The sequence below is a fragment of the Pseudonaja textilis genome, chromosome 2 (assembly GCF_049901715.1).
Source record: "Pseudonaja textilis isolate UNSWEBS1 chromosome 2, rPseTex1.2, whole genome shotgun sequence".
NCBI lineage: Eukaryota > Metazoa > Chordata > Lepidosauria > Squamata > Elapidae > Pseudonaja > Pseudonaja textilis.
Window position 1 is genome coordinate 34,349,338 of NC_141991.1, and position 24,352 is coordinate 34,373,689.

General features: G+C 39.4%; 2 protein-coding genes across 4 annotated transcripts in view; one reads left to right on the plus strand and one right to left on the minus strand.

The window, feature by feature from the left end:
• SHQ1 (SHQ1, H/ACA ribonucleoprotein assembly factor) overlaps nt 1-1,790 on the minus strand; it is a 90,703-nt gene extending 88,913 nt beyond the window's left edge. Inside the window, exon 1 of the mRNA XM_026722435.2 lies at nt 1,661-1,790. The gene's annotated coding sequence lies outside the window, so the exon portion shown is untranslated. The remainder of the gene's footprint in view (nt 1-1,660) is intronic.
• Nucleotides 1,791-2,715: 925 nt separating this feature from the next.
• GXYLT2 (glucoside xylosyltransferase 2) overlaps nt 2,716-24,352 on the plus strand; it is a 29,242-nt gene continuing 7,605 nt past the window's right edge. The window contains exons 1-6 of one of the 3 annotated variants that reach the window (XM_087923688.1): nt 2,716-3,228; nt 14,893-15,085; nt 15,351-15,482; nt 21,546-21,797; nt 22,986-23,109; nt 23,742-23,914. In XM_087923688.1, coding sequence (XP_087779814.1) covers nt 2,927-3,228; nt 14,893-15,085; nt 15,351-15,482; nt 21,546-21,797; nt 22,986-23,109; nt 23,742-23,914 — 1,176 coding nt within the window. In that variant the 5' untranslated portion in view covers nt 2,716-2,926. Of the gene's footprint in view, nt 3,229-3,474; nt 3,615-14,892; nt 15,086-15,350; nt 15,483-21,545; nt 21,798-22,985; nt 23,110-23,741; nt 23,915-24,352 lie in introns of those variants that run through there. The other 2 variants (XM_026722445.2, XM_087923689.1) reach the window with 2 other exon arrangements.

The window sequence follows — 24,352 nt, forward strand, 5'->3', positions numbered from 1 at the left end:
GTTTGTAACATGGCTGTTAAGTGAATTTAGCTTTCCCATTGACTTTGCTTGTAAGAAGGTTGCAAAAAGTGATCACATGATCCTGGGACACCACAACTGCCATAAATATGAGCCAACTGCAAAGCATCCGAATTTTGATCACGTGATCATGCAGCAGTCGTGTAAAAAACTGTCACTTTTTTCAGTGCTGCTGTAACTCTGGACAGTCACTAAACAAATGGTTGTAAGTCAAAGACTACCTGTAATGAGGAATTTCACGAGGTTATACTTTTGTTTTTAATACTTGGAAAGGTGTGCTGCCCCTTTCGTCAATAGACTATGTCTCATGGCTCACTCATCATTGATTGGCCTGCTCCATCCTGCATCTCTCTTGCTAACTGGATTGACAAATAACAGCGGTGGTCTGGGGTGAAGCAAGGATGAGATATTTTGTGGGAGAAGAAATTAATTCTTCAGCATTCATCAATCACTTCTTCTTATCCAACATTAAATCTGTAAGAACAGCACCACTTGCTGGCTTGTCTATTTGGCCATCAGTTCAATTTATGCTTATGCACTTTTCTGCAAGTTTTTCCCCTTTTTGAGAGCCAATTTGGTGTAGTGGTTAAGGTTAGAAACTGAGAGATCAAGAGTAAAGTTTTGCTTTAAGCACAAAGCCAGCTGGGTGACCTTCTCAGTTTTTCTCAGCCCCACATAAATGATCCAAAGGTACACATCCAAAGGCAAACCACTTTTGGGTATTAAAAAAAAAACTTGCTACAAAAACTGCAGAGATTTTTGTCCAGGCAGTCTCCAAGAATCAGAAGGGAGTGAAGGTTAGGAAAAAAATATCCCATCCTGCCAGCTGGCTGTATCCTCAGTCAATGAAAAACGGACCCTTATTACTTTTGTAAGCCTATTTACACATACACATGTGGCTTCCATGCCTTTTTGAGCAGACCTTTGCTCAACCTGGCAACTAAAAAAGATGTTGAGACTCGAGAAGAGAAGAGCAAGATGATTAGAGGCTAAATATATAAAGAACTGTTGCTGGAATTGGGTACGTCTAATTTAATGAGGAGTAGGGATGACATGATAGCAGTGTTCTCAGAGATTGCCACAACGAAGAGGGAGTCCCGCTATCCTCCAAAGCACCTGAAGGCAAGACAAGAAGCAAAGGAGGGGAACTAATCAAGGAGAGAAGCAACCTAGAACTAAGGGGAAATTTCCTGACAGTTAGAACAAGTTGCCTCCAGAAGTTGTAAATGCTCCAACACTGGAAGTTTGTAAGAAGAGGCTGGACAACCATTTGTCTGAAATGGTATTGGGTTTCCTGACTAAGTAGGGGTTGGACTAGAAGACCTCCAAGGTCCCTTCCAACTCTTACTCTATTCTACTTCCAGATATGCTGGAGTTCAATCCTATGATTCCCAGCATGGCCAATGATTGCGGATGATGAGCTCTGTAGTCGAACAGCTTACAGGAAGGCAGTTAATACATGGAAACTCTGAGCTTCTCCCGCACATTTGGAATGAAAATGAAAGACGACCGCTATTAATTGCCCTTTTCTCTATGGGCTGCCCAGCCTTTCACTTCTGCGGTAATTCCTTCATCTACACACGCTGAGCAATTAAAGTAAGAAAACAGGAGCGGCACCAATGAACCCCACGCCAACACTCACCGCCCATGGAACCTTCAGACGCTTTCACGCTTTGTTTCTACGCCTCTAGCCCTCCGATTCTCTGACGGCGATAAGGCTCCCTACGGGCTGCAGCCTACCGCCAATCCCATTGCTCTTCCGCAATAGGAATGCGTAAAGCGTAAAGGAAGGCGGGCTCTTGGGGGGGGAGGCGGATCGAAAGATCATTGGAAGAGCTCATCCAATCAAAAGTGGTCGAGGTAGCGCGAAAGAGATATGGACGCTGGGGGAGGGGGGGCGGGAAGCACGAACGATCCAGACAGCCGAGGACCCACGTGACAGACGCCAGGGCGGGAGGAATACAGGCGTTCTCGTTCTGCGCGTGCGCTGCATCTGAGCTCTCGCGGCTTTGCGTCGGTTCTGGTTGTATAAAGAGGAAAAAAAATCCCGGGGGGACCAGCTTATTTTTCATTCGCTTTGTGCCCGGTTGTTATTAACCATTTTAACAAAACCTGTGGAACGATGTAGGCCATATTGGTTACTGTATTAACGCTACCTTGTTAACTTTAAATAAATAGAACCTAAGCTGGGCAAAACACGATTAAAGAATCCTTAACGAATGAAGGACGGAGCTACGTGTCCTAGGATAATATTGCATTAAGGATCCAATCTGGGTCCAAACTGGTGCTGGAGCACGAGTCCGAAAGCTCGGAAGACTAAACTTCTGGTCCCGGGGACCCACCTAGATTGGATCCTAAACAATCCTTAACTGAGTGGTTTTCCTTGCACGGGGATTTGAACCAATTAAAAAGAATAAGCATCCCCTGTGCTTCGTTTCGGGCAAATCCACTGGTTGACATCTCCTTAAACGACGCCGAGACTTTAAAAGCAAAATAAGTTTCTACCTTAAAAGAATTATAAGCATTTATATATATAAATGAGAAAACAAAAGAGGCTGCGCTGCAGACCGCCACGTGCACGCTGCCTGGCATGATGAAACCCGTGCCTGGTACGGTACAGAGCTTTAGGTTTGACTCGCCCTCAGCCCCGCCGCTTTGTAGCCGAGGTGGTTTTCTGAACTTTACGGTAAGGGTCTTCCCGGCCCCTCCCCGCTTGGCCGCTAAACTGCAGGGCCAATGTGGCGCTGCGCGTCGCCAACTCCCTCCTTCGCGCCCGACGCTTCGGGCGGCGAGAGAGCGAGCGAGCGGCTTTAAAATGTCCAAGCTGGATCCAATTTGCCAGCGCGGGAGCGAGAGGATGAGGGGGACGTCTCTTCGCCTGGGCTGAGGCAGCCTTGACGGACGGACGATGAGGCTCTCTTGCAAAGTAGTGGCCCTGGCGCTCTGCCTGGCCCTCCTGCTGCTCCTCTACCTCTTGGTGGGCAACGCCGACGAGCCGCCTTTGCGAGCGGAGGTGGGGGAGAGCCCCTCGGGACCAGTGGTCGCCGGGAACGACGTAGCCCCGCTGCTCCAGACTCGCTTCCGACCCGTCCAGCCGGCGGAGCCAGAGAAGGAAAAGGCGGTTCGGGTTTCTAAGCGGGAGCCACGTCCCCATCGAAAAGCAGGCAAACGCAGCGCGGGTCGAGTCAGAGGGAAGGCAACGAGCCTTCGGTAAAGCCTTCCGAGTCGATCCCTTTCTTGGCGGGTTCAGCCTCGGTGGATCGCTTCTTGAAACAAAATGGGTGGGTGGGTGGGTGGGTGGGTAGGGGAGAAATGGGGCCTTATTCTTCTATCGGCTTCTGGGTGGGAATCGGGTTTCTCCGAGAGGTACGCCCTGAGCCACGCTGTTAAACTCCGTGGGTTTTGCTTTGTAAAGGGGGCGGCGGGAGGAAGTCCTTCAAACTTTATCCGATTGAGGTTGGAATTCTTATTTGAGGGATTTTACTCCAAATTGCAGATACTAAGTGCCTTGCGTATACTCTCAAACATATGAAAGATGCATGGCACAAGTATATTCACACGCATACTAAGCAGGCATGCAGTTTGGATTTAGTAAGGTAGAGTCCAACAACCATGTTTAATGTGTCATTTATTAATTAGGCTGTGATTGGGGGAAATGTATATTATGCATAATTTGTAAAGCTGATTTGTATGTAATGCTGTTAGAACTGCTTCCTATTTGATGCATTTAAATAGCCAGGTAAGTTTATAATAGCCTTTCTGGAAAAAAAGTCAGAGAAGACATGGTCCATTAATACTTAGAGGAAAGGGCCACATCTCTCTCTCTCTCTCTCTCTCTGTGGAACATACGTATATTGCTCATAAATGTTATGTTTTGTGACATGGACTCTCAACTGTATACAGGATGTTAAGCAGCCTTTAGAAATCCACTCAATCCCAATATAGCCTCCACTTTTAAAGCCATTGACTAGTAGGTGGAAAAAATAATCAGTTGCCCATACTGATTTCCTGAAAATGTTTCTGTATCAGCAATTGAAATCCTCCATGCTTAATCCTTTGTTTCTGGAATGTTTATACTATTCCCTGCTTATTATTGTTTTACTCTTAATGGTTTTTCCTCTATAGAGATAACAAAGTTTTGAATTACTTGGAAAAGATGACATGGCTTGGCTTCCTGTCCTGTATATCTGTTCCAACTAAATGCTTATAGTAGTGTTCATAACTGTTAGTTGCTGAAAGCTATGTGGGAATTTATCAGCAGTTCCACATTGGAGTTTTCTTGTGTCTGCTCATTTGGAAAAAGAAATAAAGAGCCATGGCTTAGCACAATATATGAACTAATAGAGAGCCAGTTTGGTCTAATGATTAAGGCATCATGCTAGAAACTGAAGACTGAGTTCTAGTCCTTGGGCATGAAAGCCAGTAGGCTGACTGTGGGTCAGTTACTCTCTGTTAGCCCAACTCACCTAAGAGAGTTGTTTTTGTGGGGAAAGAAGAGGAAGGAGGTGTACCAGGTATATTCGCTGCCTTCAGTTATTTATAAAAAAATAATAAAGGCAGGATATAAATAAAATTAATGTCCCTATCCCAGGTCCTTGGGAAGGACTTGATGGGTGGATAAAAATGCCAAATCCAGTTTAAACAACTGGCTGACTGCAATAAACCATAATATTAAAAATCCACACTTAAGTTCTCAAATTTATTATCAGAAGCATGGAGGTTGAACTGGAAAAAGGGAAAAGGAGAACAATAGAGATGATTAAGAGGCTTGGATGTTAAATCTTCAGGACAATTGAAAGGACAGAGTGTTTAGTATAAAGAAAAGAAGGCTAAAAAGAAGCATAATAGCAATCTTCCAAATCTGAAGAACTGTTGCAGGGAAGAGGGTGTAAATTTACTCTCTGTAGTGTTTTAGCATAAAGCAAAGACCAATTAGTGAGATGCAAACTCAAAATAAGGAGTAATCTATGAAACAGCAGGACAGGTGCATCCTGGAGTCACTGAAAGCTCCATCATCGGAATTATTTTAGAAAAAGGTTAGCTAGACTCCAGGATGATGTGAGGGATTCCTGCAGTGGATGGATTAGACTACTATGGTCCCTCCCAACAATGATTTGGATCAGGATATTGCTGCCAAAGCATTTTTTAAAAATTTTATTATATAATTTGTAGTTATTAAATTTGTATGCTACCGTCTCACTATCAAATGACTCTGGGCAACTTCCATAGATAACAAAATAAAACAATGACTAAAACATTAAAATATGGGGCATTAAAAGTTAAAACATTAAAGTAAATAAAAAGCAATGCATATTTAGGTGGAAGTTTGACCTTCTACTAATCTACTAGCCACCTCCAAAATGAGATTTCCTCATCAGGGTCCCAAGCCAGTTAGCTGAGCCGGATTTTCTGGCTCTTTGGAAGGTGGGGGGGCAGATCCCACCTTGGGGGTCATGATATTCCAAAAGATGGGAGCCACTGTCAACCACAATTCTTTGGCCAATGGGATCCAGAGCATGCTCCTTCTCCCAGAGCAAATGGGATGGGCCAATCCCATTGGGTTGAGATGATTCCTTAGGTGACCTGGACCATGCCATAGAGGGCTTTAAAGGTAATAACCAACACCTTGAATTAAACCTGGAAGCAAGATGGGTAAAGCAATTACTTATTTTCCCCACGGAAATAATGCTAAGCAATGTATTGCCCTGCAACCAAAATTTTTTTCAAGCTTAAAAGTCCTGTTTCTTTTATCCAAATATGGAGTGAGCCTTACTTTTACGGTATAAATAATCAGTCTTAAAAAACAGCTCTTGATTTGTTCATTCTAAAGGATTTTACTGATGACCAAATGTCATGACAGGTGTGTGGCTTTACTATGATCGTATGATAATACGAGGTTGAATAATTAACCAGTCAACATGCTTTTAATTTAGACATTAATTACAGCTTTTTATATAATAGCAATTAGAAAAACATACTGCAATTTGTGCTTGTTATGCTTCTTAAGAAAAATAGGGTGAGAATAAAATTGCTAGAAAATAATAGACTTTTAATTTGGTAAAGTACAAATAATTGCTGCATGCTTTCTCTGGGTTGAAATAAATTGCTCCCTCACCCCCTTTTTAAATCAGGGTGACCTCATTTATCAAACAAAACCAGCCTGCCTTTGATTCATGGTTGCACAGAAATGTTCTCAGTGAAAGAATGCCCCATTTTCTGAGATCTTATTCTTTATTCTATTAAATCTCCAGGTTCCTAACTAGCCTTGTATCTGATTGAGAAGAAAGAATGTTTACTGTGACCACTAGTGAATCATGGCTGGAATTCAAATGGCTGCATTAAAGCAGGATCCTTGTCTGTTAGCTGCTGTGCCTCCTGAAGTAATTTTTCTTCAGAGCATATCTTAGATGATCAAGAACATTTCAGCCAGTAGCAAATGAATAAATTACTGTAGGGAGGAAAAAAAAACTGTGATGGAAAGGACAAGTAAGGCTCCAACCTTACACTATAGTTAATCTGACTCTGCTCCAGTTAAGGTGCTGAAGACTTACTTGGATAACTTTTCTTGAAAGAGTTGGAAGTGGTTTCCCCTTCCCTTCTTCTCAGTCACTGAACTTTCCTACTGTGCTCCCATCCAGCGCTCACCAGTTTGATCCTGCTTAATTTTTTTGAACTGAACCCAAATAAACTGGATGCTTTCATATGAACACAGGAAGAACTCTTACCTTGCATGAACAGAATGTTAACTATGCCTCTGTCATCAGAAAGGTATTGAAAAAATGGCAGTGATTTTAGCAGCATATTCGTGCTGGTCAAGCAGTTAGAGCAAAGACAAAGTATGAATAGGATAGAAGAACAAATCACTACCTTTTGCATGCTGAATATGGCAGATCTGGGGTGTGATGTCTGTCACAAAATTAGTGTGAGGGAAATTTAGCTAAATAGTAAGGAAAAGGCAACATAATTAAGAATCACTGCTTTCAATGGAGGGCATTCCATATGCCACATGTATCCTATGATGAAAATCAGCACTGCATTTTAGCAATTCCAACTCAAAGGGTTTACTGTCTTTAAAGTTCAGAAGGGAACTTCAGAAGAAAGACACTTTGCTTATAATAGTCTGTTTCCTACATGCATGTGAGAATGCATAGCAATATTTCCCTTCATAGAACATTAACGGCTAGCTGAACCTGGAGCTTCGCTTCTCATCTCATTCAGGAATTTTGTACTATGAAGAAGCAATGTGTGATCTGCCACCATATTGTATCAAGTAGTTTGTGGAAGAAGGGGAAGTGTGGAGGAAGGTGAATCCAAATAACCAAGATGGATTGGTGATAGGAGGCTGGAAGTTAGGGAAGGTGTTGCTTGTGCTGAATTCTTCTTGAAGGCACTGCTGTCCTTGACTTTTCAGCCATACTTGGTTTCTGTCCCTGCACTGGAAATAAAAGCTGATTTGTCAGACAAGCTTTTAATGCTGCTTGGGTGAGACAAATTCTCATATTCTCAATCTTCTTGATTCCTGAGCCAGCAATATCAGATTGCTTCATCAGATGCAAAGAGAAGGTGCACCTTAGAGCTGAATTCACACTGCTGGCAACACAGAAGTTAGTAGCAGATAGTGAAGGGAAGATCTTACAGAGTTTTTGTGCTCATATGCACCTGTCCCACTGCTTCATAGCTCTCATAGTCAAAAAGTACTCCTTATTTTGAGCTTGCATCTCAGTAATTTGTCTTTGCTTTATGCTCAGATTTCCAATGCAGAATTCCGTACTCGAAAATGCAGTAACACCTGGCAGATTCTGTTTTCAGATGGGAAAAGGTTTCTCTGTGTGTGGGTGGAGTTTGATTGAGCAAGAGGCATTCTTCTTTCCCACTGCATCACATCAAATCTGCAACATTGGCACTAACCCTCATTTCGTGGACACATGGTTATTTTATTGGATGTGTGGTGGGGCTTTCATTGGATGTTTCTCTGCCTTTTACAACAGTGTAATCTTCCCCTGTTGTAGGCTGAGATGGGTGGTGTTATGGTAGACACAGCACCCTTATATAGTTTTATGTCTATTCCTTGCATACTGGTAGTCCTCAACTTACAATTGGTCAAAATTATAATATGTCCCCACCAAAAGTATTTATGACTAGTTCTGGAGTTATCATGTACTGCCCCACAGTCAGATGACTGCATTTTGGGCACTTGGCAACCAGAGCGCATTTATGGCCATTTGTAGTGCCCCATAGTCACACGACTGTGATTTATGATGTTTTTGCTGATAACCAATGTTTTTGGCAAAAACACCCCATAGTGAACAACAGATTCACTCAGCGATCACAGCATTCTCTTACCAACTGCAGATTCACTTAACAATGGTGATTCACTGCCACAAAAAGTGAAGGTAAAATTGTTTTATAACCGTCACAACTTAAAATTATAATAGATAGGCTCCATTATGGCTACCTCTTTTTGAGAATTGCTAGTCTTGCACTGAAAAATGAATAAGAATAAGGGAGGATCTCTTAAGGGAAGAGAATAAAAATTGATCTCTTAACATTTATTTTATATTTTGTTTCCTGACAAGTACATTGTTCTCTATCATCTTGTGTGTAGACATTTTTAACCTCTAAAATTATATGGAGCGTGACCATTTTGCCTAAATTTCCACCAATTTAAATAATACTATGAAAAGAATCCAGTATTTCTATTTCAAATGCAGTTCAAATATGCATGTATAATACTAGGCAGTTCATATTATGGCAGGTCTGAACATGAAATATATAGTGTTAATCATATAATGATTACAAACTTAGATGATGAAAAAGAAGTTGTTAATCATTGTGTTTTGTGTTTCCCTGAAATTTTGGTGGCTTTGCTTTACAAATTAACTGAGTCACCAGATTCTGACTGATACATTCTTGGCTTTATCAGGTCTTTCATTTTCTGCAATTGTTATAACTGCTCTAAAATGCTGTCTCAAAGATATATGAGTACAGTACAATTCAAAATCTTTCAGAGTCGGTTGTTCTAAGGGTTTTTTCATGTTAAATGAAATTGGTATGTAGATGTAATTCCCTGCTATGAATTACACCGATACAGAATCATGTCACAGTTTCTAAGCTGCTGGCAGAATCCTCTTTGAATTAAAATGTTTGGTCAAATTCTTTATTGGCAGTTGTTATTGGTCTCTTCAAACTTGTCCTTGTCCTTGCTCAAGAGCTCATCAGAAAAATCAACAAGATAATAAAACTGATTGTCTTAATGCCAGTCTAGTCTAAATTTATGGATAATATACCATGTTTCCTGCTAGTCATTGAAGTTCCATGGGAGAAATAGGGACAATTGTTAGGTTCAGGTAAATGCTCAATATTTACAAGTAGACAAACAAAAATTTAAGTCAAGCCATGGAAAGATTTGATAGCTTATGGTTGTATTGCATATTTGTTTTTTGCTTAGTCTATGGATTATTATTCCTTTGAAAGTTTTCATGTCTGAGGTGATGAAATGTTTCACATTTGATCTTAAATAGGTTGTTCACATATACAAATTATTCTTTGACGTTTTACTTATAAAGACATGAAATTTAATGGCACAGTGCAGGTAATTAGTTATAATTACTATTGCTTTCATGGATGGTCCTTAAAGCCATAGTCTTTTTCTACTGGATTTTAGATGTGATCCTATTACAAAGGTTTTGAAAACTTTTTGGTTTTCAGATGAAATGAACACTTTTAATCACCAAAGGAATATGGAGCTAGCACTAGAAATTTAGAAAGAGTTAATGTTTGACAAAGTAGGAAATCTATCAATGGTTCTAAGGCTAGAGAGAATTATCAGCATTTCTCAGCTGTCTCTGAGAACTAACTATCCAAAGACTGGTGAGATGTTGATTATTTTGTAAAGGTAGGAGGGAAAAGCCTGTGATTTACTCCTTTGTGGTGTTATAACGGCTAACAGCAGTGTAGTATTGGTGGAAAACAATTTGCACATAGTATGTTCTAATTTCAGGGCATGCTTAGTGACAGTAAATGCAGTACAATATCCTGACTGTGCTGCTTGGAGCATTAACTCAGCTCTGGGTAATTAGTGGCCTTAAAAGATTTTGGCTTTTTGTTGGTATTAACTGGCTCAGTGTGGTATGTTTCCAAGGCACTTTGCCTATAAAATTGCTCACATCTGTTTTAAATTGTACTCTACATTTTGTTTCATAATCATCTTGGGAGATGTCTAAAATTTCGCTCCAATCTAGTTGAATTTTAATTGTTCAGGCTGAGAATACTTACAGCTGTCTTCTGTGCAGCCTCTCCTTTAAATCCTTGCCCACTGAGGTTAATTGCAGCTTGACAGGTCATATTTATCAGAATATTGATCATCCTCAAATATGGGTGCTTGTGAGCTAAAAATAATGGCCAGTTAACTATTTTAATCCCCCGACACTCTTAAGTGTCGGGTCCAAGTTAGCAAGGCAAGAAGGCAGAAGGCTGGAAACAAGAGAACATCCTTCTTCCTTAACCAAATCTCCTCATCTTCTCTAATGAGCCTCAGCATGGCCAGATGTGCTTCCATTCTTCTGCTTTCTTTTCTAGCAGCACGATGAGTTTGATGGAGATGCGGGAAGGATCCACCTAAGGCAGGAGCACAAGCATGGTGCCTTCTCTTCATATCTCCAGACTAGACTTATCCACTTCCATGAATCCCCCAGAGATTGTGCAGCTCCAGCCAGCTCCTCCCTTCACACATTCTCTTGTATAGACACTAATGAAAAAAAAAAGACCAAAAAATATCAGGTGAAATTCAACTTCTCTGTTGCTTTCAGTATCCTGCTTACTCGCCAGAAACCCTACTGCAAATTATCTCAGCTTATTAGTAGTTAGTGTTCCTGAAGAAGAAATTATTGCATTTATTATTGCATTTGTATAGTATACCTCTTGTACCTAGGATTTGTAATAACCTGATACTTTACTTAAAAGTCTTGAAGTTTTAAATTTAAAAAAATCATTTGGGGAAATAAAGGATTTGATAACAATATACAAATAATTGTTTGGCTGTTAAGCTGCTCCTTAATGTTAGGTGTACCAGCAATACATCTCAGCTTTTCTACAGTCAGTGAATGAGAAAACATTCTTTGTGTGACTCATACTTTGTATGACTCACTCCTAATTGAATTAAAATGGAGTGTTCCTGTCTCATAAACATCCTCCTGGGGTTTGGTATGGCAGCAGCACAAGCTCAGATAGCACAGATGAGATGTTTGTTGCAATCGTTGATGCCCTTTAAAAGCTGGAAGATATCTGAGATGTTACTTCTCAAGATGGGTGCCAGGAACAACTATGAAGACTGCTGCTGTTGTACCTTCTACCTGTGCAGAATAGAACCCCTAACAGTGATTGATCTCACTATAGTAATGGCAATCAGAGGCACCATGGCTCAATGGCTTAATTGACACCGGAGGTGGTCTCAGCTTTGGTGGTTTGAACCCAAGCAGTTGCATGGCAAAGTGAACTCTTGTCATCCACCTCAGACCTTGTCCAAGTTAACAGTTTAAAAGCATGTTCTATGTAAGTAGATAGATAGGTACCACTTTGGTGAAGAGACGAGCTGGTGCTCTGCAGATGGTCAGATTCCTGTTGGCTCTGAACCTTTCCAATTGTGGTGCCCAATTGCAAGGCAGCTCTGAGAATGGAGGGTCCCTGGGTGAAGCTGCAGGAAGTGCTGTTCGTATTTGTCTTTGACAATTTGCCCACCTGTTGCACACCTAGTAGAGCACGCAAACGTTTCCTATAACAGGGATAGTACCTTGGCATGTCAAACTACTACTGTGCAATGGGATTATGGTCTCCTGGCTACTGTAACAATGCCATACAACAACAACAACAACAACAACAACTACAGTGGCAATGGGGTTCCACAGATTTATGCTGTTATATTTTAGCCAGCCTCCCCTGGTGTTGAGCTATGAAGCAACGTGGAAATTCATCCCCATCATAACTAAGGGTTTCTCCCATGCATCATGGCCTCAATGTATATGAGTAGTCGTTTCAGAACAGATGGCACGTGATTGGAGGATGATGGAAATTAACACCTGCCTTTTATTATAGGCAGATGTTTGTTGACTCCTGTTGGGATGAATAGGACTACGGATCTCTACAGGAAGGATGGACTTATTTGACTGCTGGTGGGAATAGAAGCCTGTTGGAGTGGCATATAAGTGTCAGTAACGAAAGGAATAAAACAAATGCATTTAAATAGGATATATAGAAATATTCCATGGTTCAATTTTCCTGTATTTTCAAAGATAAAAAATGGAGACCTTTAGGGAATAAAACAAAGGCTTTCTTTTGATTTTTTTCAGGCTCTTTCTCTCCCCACCACCTCCCCTTCCTATCCCAGGAGAGTAGTTTCTTCTGAGTGAACATAAATTGAATTTTGCTATGCCTATGCTTAGGATTGTAGTTTCAATTACATGTAACAAAAACATTGCAAAAGTGCAAATATGTTTTCATGCTACGATTGGCATTGGTTTCAAAATAAGTAGACTAGAAGATATCTGGGGCTGTTTTTAGCAGATAAGTGCTGCTTAGCCAGGCTTTGAAGTGATTTGAACTTGATAGGAATCAAACTGAGGATGACTGAAATTCATCTAAGCTTCCGGAAAAGGAAAACTATTTTGTTAAAGTTGATCTTTTGCCAGAGAGTCCATAGGAGATCCTGTCAACAGTGAATCTACTTGGGGGCTTGTATAGTTGATATAGCCTTTCCCAGAGCATATTTTTTTTAACATGGGGAAGACTGTTCTCTGCAATTATTTTTCCAGGGCTTTATGTAACATTGTTTGAGGTGCTTAATATTTTGAGTTGCATAGCCTTGCAGTCATATTGTTCTTTTTAAGGGACGTCATGTAATAGAGGCACTTGTCAAATCCTTATTTTTAATCTTCATCCGGGTAGTGAGACTTTGTCTCTGCCACCCCATGGTCTATCCATACCACCCTGTCCTCTCCAAACAATCTGCATAAATTCTTCTTATGAGATTTAATGAAGTGAGTCTCAAAGTTTCAGTAAAATGTTCTTCTTTTTGCAATTTTTCTGAGAATAGGTGTTGTGGCCTGTCGGCCACCGGCTGGGTCAGCATCAAGGCAATCTTTGAGCCCCAAGGGGGAAGAGGGATGGAGCTGGCAAAGAGAGAGACAGAGACAGAGCCTGGGCCATCCATCAGCCCTCAGATGGAGAGTCAACAGCCCCCAGGACAAAACTTACTTAATGCAGCCTTGTTTAGCAACAGAAATTTTGGACTCAATTGTGGTCACAAGTTGAAGGCTCATCTTCCTGGCATTATTCCCGTGCTATGGCAGGGTCCATTTGTTGGCAAAACCATCTCCACTTGGCTTGATCCAGGGCATCTTCAAGGGTGATGCCCCCTTGCATTTCATGTCCCCCTTGATGTGATCCATCCACCATGTCTTGGGTCTGCCATGGGGCCAGCAGCCATCATGGTCCAGACTTATATGGCCATAAGTTGAGGACTCCTTATATTTAATAAAACAGTAAAAACTTCTAGGAAATATAGCCGAAATACAACTTATCAAGTAACAGTAAAGCCAGTTTCCCTGTAGTTAAGATTAGTGTAATGGGGCCTCTTTTCTTCAGCTGCTGGTCATCGCTTAGGATTAGGTAGACATCCAAGATACCCTGATGTTTCCAAGAATCCAAGGCTAGGTGCCATCTTCTGCATAAAATTAGTGTTCCTGGTTAAAGGGTCATTGGCACACTAGACTTTTAGGGGTTTTCAATGCTTTAACAGGAATGCATAGGCAACCGCCACCTCAGTGTTGCATATTTGGTATAGAGTTGATTTACCAACACAATTAAGAACAAACCTAAAAGAATTGGGCAAAAGGCATAATAGTCAGAAGGGGGAAAAGAAAAAGCACACAAACCAGAAGCAACCTTAATTATACACTTTAATAATTCAGTAGGCTTTTCACTAATTGGCTGGAAAGTAAATACTATTTGCATAAATGCCTCGTGCCATTATTTATCCATTGCAGAAATAGAGGTTTAATTAAGACAAAAGCCTATGGACTTTTAAGCAATTAATTAAATATATTGCAGTGCTGAACTAGTGAGGTGCTAAAATCTAATGTCCCTTAAGGGCACAAGTAGATTTATGCTGCAATATGGAACAGCAGTTATTACAAGACATTTTAGTTTCTTGGTGAAAAAATATGGGCACTTATTACGGAGGAAATAATCTCAAAACCATTGGTATTTTACATTACAGGAGCCAGGATTCTGTGCTGAGAGCCATGTTTTCAGATTAATAATATTATTCTAAATAAACCATTTCTATCTGCATGTCAGTTCTGGGCATTTCAGAAGACCTTTGAATTTGTGGTCAACATGGTGTTAAACAGGGAGCTGCATTTATTGCTAAGTGGTAATATCAGTATTCAGGCTTCTCCGAAAAGGCAGAATGATTAAAAGCTGTGAAAAGAACAAAAAACTCATTTCAGTAACTCTGCCTCTAGAACAGTGAGATCTTTGGCATGTTTGCAAATGTATCTTCACAATCAGGAAGGCTGCTGGTCTAATGTTAGAGCTATTTTCATGTCTCACTTGTAATTGTTTTCTGAAACAGCTGAAACTACCCAGATTTCACTTGATAGCAGTAAATACACTTTTGTTGCCTCTGCTATGTGGAATTCCGTCCAAAGTAAATTTAGATAGAAAGCAATTGAGGAAAATGTTATCTTAACCACATGTTGGTTCAGTAACATAATGAAAATAAGCAGTGGCAACCTCTTCTAATATATATTTCTTTAAGCTTGGTACCTCTAAAATGTTGATTATGATCCATGTATATTTTTAAACAATTACTTTTAGGAGACCAAAGGACCAAAAGCATTCTGCAACCCAGTTTTCTTCGGTGCAATGGATGCATCTTGCAGTTGTAGCATGTGGCGACCGGCTGCTAGAAACTCTCAACATGCTGAAATCAGCAGTTCTCTTTAGCAACAAGAAGCTCAAATTTCATATTTTTGCTGAGGATTCCCTGAAGCCAGAGTTTGAGAAGAAAGTGAGTATCTTTCAGTGATTTCTTTGTTTAAAAACAACTGCTAAGCCTCAGATTTGTTTAAAAGGCTACAGATTCACTTAGAAAGCTCTGTCAGCCGTGAGTTAATGGTGCCTGAACTTCTGCTTCTAAGCTCTCCGTAAAGCTCAGCCTTAGTTAGTACATGGCTTGAAGATGTTTGAATAGCATTTCTGCTCCCATAATACTGCTCCCATAGTATTACCCTCCCTGTAATACTAATTCCTTCTTTCCTTCTTGTGCTTTGCAGTTAAAAGAATGGCCTACCTTTTTCTCAAAGAAGTTTGAATACAATGTTTACCCAATCACCTTTTCAGTTGGAAACACTGAAGAGTGGAGAAAATTATTCAAGCCATGTGCTGCCCAACGCCTCTTTCTTCCGGTAAGGTACTCAAAATGTCATACGTGAAGCTCAAAAGACATAAGAGGTTTTGTTGGCCTTAAAGTTAGAAACTTGAATGCAAAGTGGCATTTATGGTCCTTTTGTCCGCAGTTCCTTTATTGCCCCATGGTATCTTTTCAAAGCAAGGAAATCAAGATCATAGTTCTATATGTTTGTTCAACTGAATACAGTACAGTAACAAATTAAAGAGATGTAACATTTAATTTGTCTCAGCCAACAAGAAAAAGACGGATTGATTGGTGACGGTTTCGTGCTTCATTGGTTTTATTTCAAGATTTGTATTATGAGGATTGGTCAGAAGGGCATCAAGTAGATGAAAATATCATTTACTGACTTTGTGGCTGATTGCAGTCTAAATTGAACTGCCCGATTTTCTTTAGACAACCATTCTGATCCAATGTTCCCTGAATATGGGTCCCCAATATCCATCATTCTCATGCCTTCTCGGAAAGATGGAACTTATGAACTAACACATATTGGGATTATTGGGAATTTCATTATATCTGTTCCACTCCCACAGTATAGTTATAAAACCTTGTAACCAAGATACAGACTGATGGAGAGCCAGGGACAGCAATAGAATGCACTGGAAAAGAAACTGATGGGATGTGGACAGTACATGTTTATTGAACTGGTTCTGATTCTGATTCAAATTACCTAAGATTAATTATGGCTGGAAGATTGTACTGTAAGTAGCACCCAATTAGAGAAAGGCCTTGGTAATAGCTGGGATTGTGGGAAGGAGAAATTTAATTTACCATACTGCTCCATGGCTTCATGTCTGAAGAAAATCCATTCTCTGCAGATGCTGCTGCTTCTCGGGGCAAATTCTCCAGAGATGCTAGCAGGAGGAAATTAATTCACCTCTGTGCTTTCTGCTATTCTGGTAATTACCAACTCCATCCATTGAAACTATGAACATTTATAATCAATGAAGCACATAGTGTCTTCTTTGGGGCATTATTTGGCTTTTTCAATTATCCAATGTGCATCAGCAATAATGACTTATATTTCTCGGCCTTTTCTAAACACAGCTTGAACATCTGGTGTCTCTTTTTTCCATGCAGAGCTGTAATCTGCATTGGATGATCCCAAGTATTATTTTGCTAGCATGTGAGATTAAGGATATTGTATGATAGTTTAGTTGCACACTCTGCTAAGTCTTTCTCTCTCTCTCTCTCTCTCATATTGGAATGTAGATTGACCTCTTTCAGTCTCTCCGTCACTGTGTCATTCTCCAAATTTGCTGGCGTAGCTTGCTTAGAAACTTTACTGATTCTTGTTCTGCTACTTGTCATATTTCAGTGGGTATTTCCATCAATTCCTGTAGCCTTGGCGCAGATTTAATTTTATCTTCTGCACTAGAGGTTCTCATAAGTAGGAAATATTATCTAAGTTACAGTTGTATAGTATTTCAGTGTATTCCTTCCATTTTGGTTTGTTCTTCTTTGAATCAATCAATACCTGTCAGTTGGCCTCCTGTAGCATATCATTTCCAAGGTTGGAACTTGCTTCTAGACTCACAGATTTTTTTAAAATATTTTCCTTGCTTTTCCATGTCTGCTTCCACCTTCAATGTGTTTACTGATGTTGTTGCAATATTGCTTCTTGTCTCTTCTAACAACTCTCTGAAACCCCTTGTTGAGATTCTGAGGTGTTTATCTTGGCTTTGGCTTCTCTTGGTAATTTCTGTGCTTTGTTCTGACATTAAGTTTGCTTTGTTTCCCAATTTTAGGTGATCCTTTTCCATATTCATCTTCTTTAAGTCCACTCCGTACTTCCTCTGGTTCTGTTGAGGGCAAACTTCTGAAAAAGTTGCCATGAAAACTTCAGGGATTTGTCCAGGCAGTTTCCAAGAACTGGACATTGCTGAACAGACAAAAAAAAAGGAGGAGGAGGAGGAGTATTACACTAAATAATGTTTATTCCTGTTAGCTAGAGCATCACTCACATTCAAAATAGTGTGGTTCTTAGGGTTCCATGACCCAAACATTCTCTTCTGTTCTGTACAATAAAATATATATGCCAATGAAATTGTCCACTTTAAGAATGAGTTTGTTTCCTTTAGTTAAGTCAGTCTGTTAGCCTCATGTTCCTACCCCAAGGCAAACTTAAGATTGAATAAGATGGAACAGTCAGTTTCATATTGCAGCTATTTTCACTGTTGCATCCAGAATCAGAATAGAGCTGGAAGGGACTTTGGAGGTCTTCTAGTCCAGTCCCCTGCTCAAGCAGGATACTTTACACCATGGCTATCCAGTCTTTTCTTAAAATCCTCCATTGATAGAGATCTGTCCTATCCAGGTTTGCCCCTCTGATAAATTTGTCAGTATTTTTACTTTAAAAAAGAAAAAAAGAACATAGACCAAACCTACTTTTATAGACATGTGCATTCTGTGACAAGTTTACTCATCCTACCTAACTTTTCGGATATAATACTTGGTGAAATTGCACCAGCTCTTCCTAGGTAGTATCTTGAGAGAGTAATAGAAGTGTTTATACCAGTGGTAGTGAACCTGGTCCCTACCGCTCACTAGTGGGCGTTCCAGCTTTCATGGTGGGCGGTAGGGTTTTTTTCCCTACATTATAAATCACCATTACTGTGGAACTGGTGGGCGGTTAGAGAAAATTTTACTACTAACAGAGATACAGAAGTGGGCAGTAGGTATAAAAAGGTTGACTACCCCTGGTTTATACAATAAGGTTAGAAAGTGACAACTGCCATTATCAGCAGGAGATTTTTTTCCAAGAACTGTAGTATCCGGTTGCTGCTTGAATTTTTTTTGTCATTATACTATTTAGGGGCTTGCCACTTTTTATTTCAGTGTACTGCTCCTTTTGAGTTAATAAGACTCACGGTTCATGCTCTCACCCCTGTATAGACTTTAATAAAGTGCTGTTCATATTCTGACACAGCTAATATGTTAAGTTTCTTGCTGACTCGCAACACAATCTGCTTTTTGTTTTGGAACTCTTCAGCACTTCTGCTTATTTATTAGTGGCATTTTTACAATGTACTTTAGCCAAAAAGGCTGCTAGAGTGACTAATGTATAATCACTAATACAAGACAGTCTGTGCCTTAGTTTTATTCCCATCTCTCATTTTAACTTCTTTGCAATATGAAATGAAAAGGAAAGGAACGGGAGAGAAACAAAATTAATGTATTTTTCATGTTATAGGGTAGGCAAACTTTGGTGACTAAATTTCAGAGAAAAGGGGGGGAGGGGGCCTTTGATTTGGATTTTGCCCTAGGTTTCTAAGGCAAAATAGGAATCTTAAACTCAATGGAGGCTTCACATACTTTCTGGAAAGAATAGAAAAAACCCTCAGTACAGGTGGTCCTCAGCTTACAACAGTTCAATTAGTGACCTTTCAAAGTTACAACGGCACTGAAAAAAAGTGACTACTGTTGCAGCATTCCCATGGTCATGTGATCAAAATGCAGGCACTGGACAACTGACTCACATTTATGATGGTTGCAGGGTCCCGAGGTCAGGTAATCACTTTTTGTGACCTTCTGACAAATAAAGTCATTGGGGAAACCAGATTCACTTAACAAACTGTGTAACTAACTTAACAACTGCAATGATTCACTTAATAACTATGGCAAGAAAGGTCGCAAAATGGGGCAAAACTCACTTAATGAATGTTTTATTTAATAACAAAAATTTTGGGCTCAGTTATGATCGTAAGTTGAGAACTATCTATAGATGACAAATTAAACCTACCGAATACTTACATTAAAGACATAAAAGGGTTACTTTATTAAGTGAAAGGAATCTAAAGAAGTCCTAGAATTAATATCTTGCAATTATCAATTAATCACTGTATGCACACTAATGAAAGATACACCCCAAAATAATCATTTGGTTCAGTTTACTTTGATTATTTAACCTGTCATTTTTGGTAATAAAAATATGCTCACATAATATGCTCCAAGAAAGGAAATGTATTTTAAAAATGGGATGTTGAGACTTCAAGGCTTAAGAAAAGGATGTTTGTTTGTTTGCTTGTTTGTTTGTTCAGTTTCTGTGGCTGCCTATCTCTGTCTGACTCTGAGAGGCTTACAATTCAGTTGATTCAGACTTAGCTTTTAAGAGTTTTCTTTATTGCCTGTATTCCATGTCTCTCTGTCAAGGGAGATGGGGTTTTTTTTCTAAATTAGGTAACTAAAACAGATAAATAAAACGTCTTTTTAAAAACATGACAGCTAAGCTTTTACATCTGAATACGTTCCATTGTTATTGCTATGCTAAAGATATACCTTGTTTTATGTGTTATATTTTAGCTTACCCATGTTGCCAAAAGAAAAAAAGAAATGAAACATAGATGGGGTTCTATCTCCAACCTTCTATTTGCAAATTAGTCTAGCAATATTTAGGAGGTTTTTCCAAACATAGATTTCAATGGTGGAACTTCACTGTGGTGGTCCATTCATGGTATAGTGCCTGCAAATATAATCAGAGAGTTGTTTGGGAATGAAGACAATCAAAAGGAGTTTTTTTGTAAAATTAGAGGGGAGATAAACTAGGGAAGAGGCACTATGCAAAGCCTCAAATCTACTCTGCAGTGTTGTATAAAATTATTGAAATTAGGGATAGATTTATAAAGAACATGTTGGCCACAAGAGGGCATATGGCAAACAAGAATTAACAACTTGAAAGAATTGTCATTCATTCGATATACTGTTATCAATATAGTGAGCCAGTGTCTTCCATGACAATTCTTTCCAGTGGTTCAAGCTGGCCAAGAGCCACAGTTCAGTCACAGAACAGTCTTATATGTATACTGAAAGTTTGGAATTCAGTTCTTGATCTCTCATTTGTTATAGGAAGATATATTTGCAACATCATATTCTAATAAATCCACATTCCCCAAACTGTTGCCTTTAAGTGAGCCAAACATGAGCTATCACCATCTCCAGGTGATGTATTTCATCAGGTCTGGAAAGCACTAGGTTGGGGAAAGTTATGATTTAGTAACATATGGATAAGGCAGAAAGTTTAAAAGTTGAATGTAATCGTTATATGGCAGGAGATCAAAAGGAAGAAACAAATTGCGAAAGAAGGAGATGGACTACAGATATAATTGCTTTTGTCTGAACAAGAGGATATAATAGGATCTTGAAGTTTGTTCAGCAATCTGTGCTGTATGGAAACAGGTTGTTAAGGAGCCTCTGTGGCGCCGTGGTTAGAGTGCAGTACTGCAAGCTACTTCTGCAGCCAGCTGCCTACAGTTTGGCAGTTCAAATCCCACCAGGTTGACTCAGTTTTCCATCCTTCCGAGGTGGGTAAAATGAGGACCCAAATTGTTGGGGGCAATATGCTGACTCTGTAAACCGCTTAGAGAGGGCTGTAAAGCACTATAAAGCAGTATATAAGTCTAAGTGCTATTGCTATTGTTCCATTATAAAACTAACCCTGGGTGAATTTACCATGATTGACTCTCTTCCATTCCTGCTGAAGTGGAATGCTTTGTAAGGAAAAGGTTGTAGACTGTGTGCCTTCATAAACTCTCTACTACCTGATATGGCTTAAAACTTGAACAGATAAAACTTGGTTCATCTTTGAGCCTTCTAAACAAGGCAAAAATAGGAGGGATGGCAATTGAGGGAAGACATCGATTCCATTCAAAGGAGAATTGGATTTTTCTCTAAAGTAAGCAATGGATTCCTCTTACAGGTTAATAGCTATCACTTCTAAATCTATTTTCCTTGTAACTCTTCCTTGTAACAATTGGGAAGTAACTTCCTTTAACACTAAAAGGAAAAGAAAACTGGTGCATTTGGCTTCTTTTTTGGGGGTGGGGGGAAGTGCAAACTACTGACAGCATCTGACCTTTTTTCTTCACCCCATTCCTCTTGCCTTTGTTCCTGTCTACGTGACCCTGAAGTATTGTACCAGAACCTCTTTATTTGAACAGAAAGACAGGTCAGAGGTATTGCCTCATGATCGGTATATATCCATTTGCGAGTCATTAATGTATTTATTTTTGGTTTTTTGCATATATGGCTTTCTCAACCATCTGGGCTTTTTCCAAAGATGATTTTGAAGGATGTGGATTCCCTTCTGTATGTGGACACAGATGTCTTATTCCTGCGACCCATTGATGACATTTGGGGCTTTCTGAGAATTTTCAATGCCACCCAGCTGGCTGCAATGGCACCAGAACACGAAATACCAAAGATTGGCTGGTATAGTCGTTTTGCTCGCCACCCATATTATGGAACCACTGGGGTGAATTCTGGTGTTATGCTAATGAATTTAACCCGAATAAGAAATACCCAATTCAAGGTAAGGAGATCATTTATTTATTTTGGAAGAATATCTTTGTTGGGGTAGAGTTGGTTTTTACTCCATTTTTTGTTAGTTGGGCAAAACTTTGACAGATTGTAGAGTTTAGTTTCTTTCTGTACAAATGGCATTGACATGATGAAAACATAACATGGACTATGTTTTGTTTTGTTTTTTTAGAAATGTGCACCACGTAGATCAATAAATACTCAAACTGGTTGTAAGACAGACAGTGAAAGAATAGTTCATTTTGGAAGACCTAGACTTAGAATAACTTTACTGTCACTTTGAATGTACGCTAATCGGCATACATTAAAATAAAATTTTGTTGCATACAGCTCTCAAAGGGTCACCACCTACAACATACACTACATAAACATGACTAAATAAATAAATACAAAATTATGTATATACCCACATATATTATATGATACAGAGAAACAACATAGTCTAGTTTGGATGTACATGGTGAGAAAAACGAATCTTGCAAGTTTATCAGACAGATGGCATAAGGAACAAAGCTGTTATAGAATCTGGTAGTCTTCGAAATACTTCAAAATCTCCTCCCAGAGGGGAGCAATAGAAACAGACCATGAAGTGAGTGTGTGACGGGATCTCTAAAAATGCTTTGAGCTCTAAGCACATAGCGCTTATAAGCAGTATCCTGAATAACAGGAGGCGGGCTTCCTCTAATCATCTCAGCTGTCCTTACCACTCTCTGAATGGACTTTCTATCTGAGGCACTGCTGCCACCAACCAAACAGTGATGCAGTTTGTTAAAACGCTCTCAATTGTGCCTCTGTAAAAGCGCATGAACTGTAGGCCTTCAAATGCTCCTACATTGCCACACTAAGGTTGCCACACTAAGAATCCTGTCAGTATAGCCAGTCGTTCTGGTATCCTTTGGATATGTTAGACTTCAGCTTCCATAATTCTTAGCCATCACATCCAGTGGGGAAGAATGATTGAATATTTGTCAGGCAGAATACTAAGGTAGATTTCTTGTTTGGCATATTTAGGAGAAATGACTTCTCATTCCCATCTTGTTGAAAGCAACTTTTTTCATACTGTTTGGTCACTGAACCCAGCTAGAAGCTGCACCATGCTATGCACCATAGCTTCCTCCTGCTTTGAATGTAAATTTGTGGTTACAATTACTTTCTCAAATCATTTATTTCTCAATTTCAGAACAACTTGATACCAACAGGCTTGAAATGGGAAGAAATGCTGTACCCTTTATACCAAAAGTATAAAAATTACATTACGTGGGGAGACCAGGACTTGCTAAATATTATTTTTTACTTCAATCCAGGTGCATACTTTATAAGTATATAAGATATTGTAATATGATGATAGCATGATTTTAACTTTGAATATATTATAATAATTTTAAAAAATTGAGACTCTCCAAGTATGAGTGTTGCATTATTGTTCCCTTAAGCCATAATATATTTCTACATCTTTTTCCAATCATTGGAAGTCTCCATCTTTTGCAAATTCTATCAGTTTTCTTTTCTCAAAAACCATAATACTGATTGGAGCAACTAGGAAAAAATCAGAATTATATATATTTGAACTCATCATTTGTATGATGATGTTGTTATAAAATTATTTTTCTCTGATTTCTTTCCATGTCTTGTATTTAAAGCTGATTCCTAGACATCATTCTATTTTGTGATGCCTAGGGGTGAAGACGCTCACCTGCCACTCGGCTGAGATTTCAGACCTATGTAATGGCAGATGTCTCCTAGGGCAGAAAGAAAAATACCTTTTGTGAACTCCATGTGGCTCAGGAAGTACATCCGGCCAGTAAATGCTCAGCTCCATTTAGTCCCCCCCTCTCCCCCCCAAAATTAAGGGGATTACAGGGTCATTAAAAAAAAGAGTCATTCTACTCTTGGCTAATTTTTTTTCTCTACATGTTTTCATTTTACTTCCTTTTAGAATGTCTCTTCCTCTTTCCCTGTCAGTGGAATTATCGACCAGATCATTGCATGTATGGCAGTAACTGCAAAGGAGCAGAAGAAGAAGGCATTTCAATTTTGCATGGGAATCGAGGTGTTTATCATGATGATAAACAACCTACTTTCAAAGCACTCTATGAAGTGATACGTGATGTAAGTGATGTTTTGCCAAGTCACAAGTTCTTGCATAAAATAAGGCTGCAATATATAGTATCAGTAATAGGTTTTATTGTTACAAGAATCCTAGAAGGTAGAGCAGGCTAAGAGATTCTAACTTACTCAAAATTTCCAGTGAATGTTATACTTGAATGGATGCTTGAAATTAGGTCCTCCTGATCCTATTATAGAACTCCATCCATGATACCAAATTCGTCTTCAGAGATTTTGTTCTTGCTGCAATACAATGCAAGACAACTTCTTCAGTTAGATTCAGAATCAAGAGTCCCAATTCAGTTTATACCAGTGTTCAGGTAAAAAATTTTTTTTTGAAAGTGGTACTTTTCTGGACTAATGCTTAAATATGTGGTGACAAAGAAGGACAAAGAGTTGGATGATAATGATATCCAGTAGATTGGATTAAAGTAATATGGA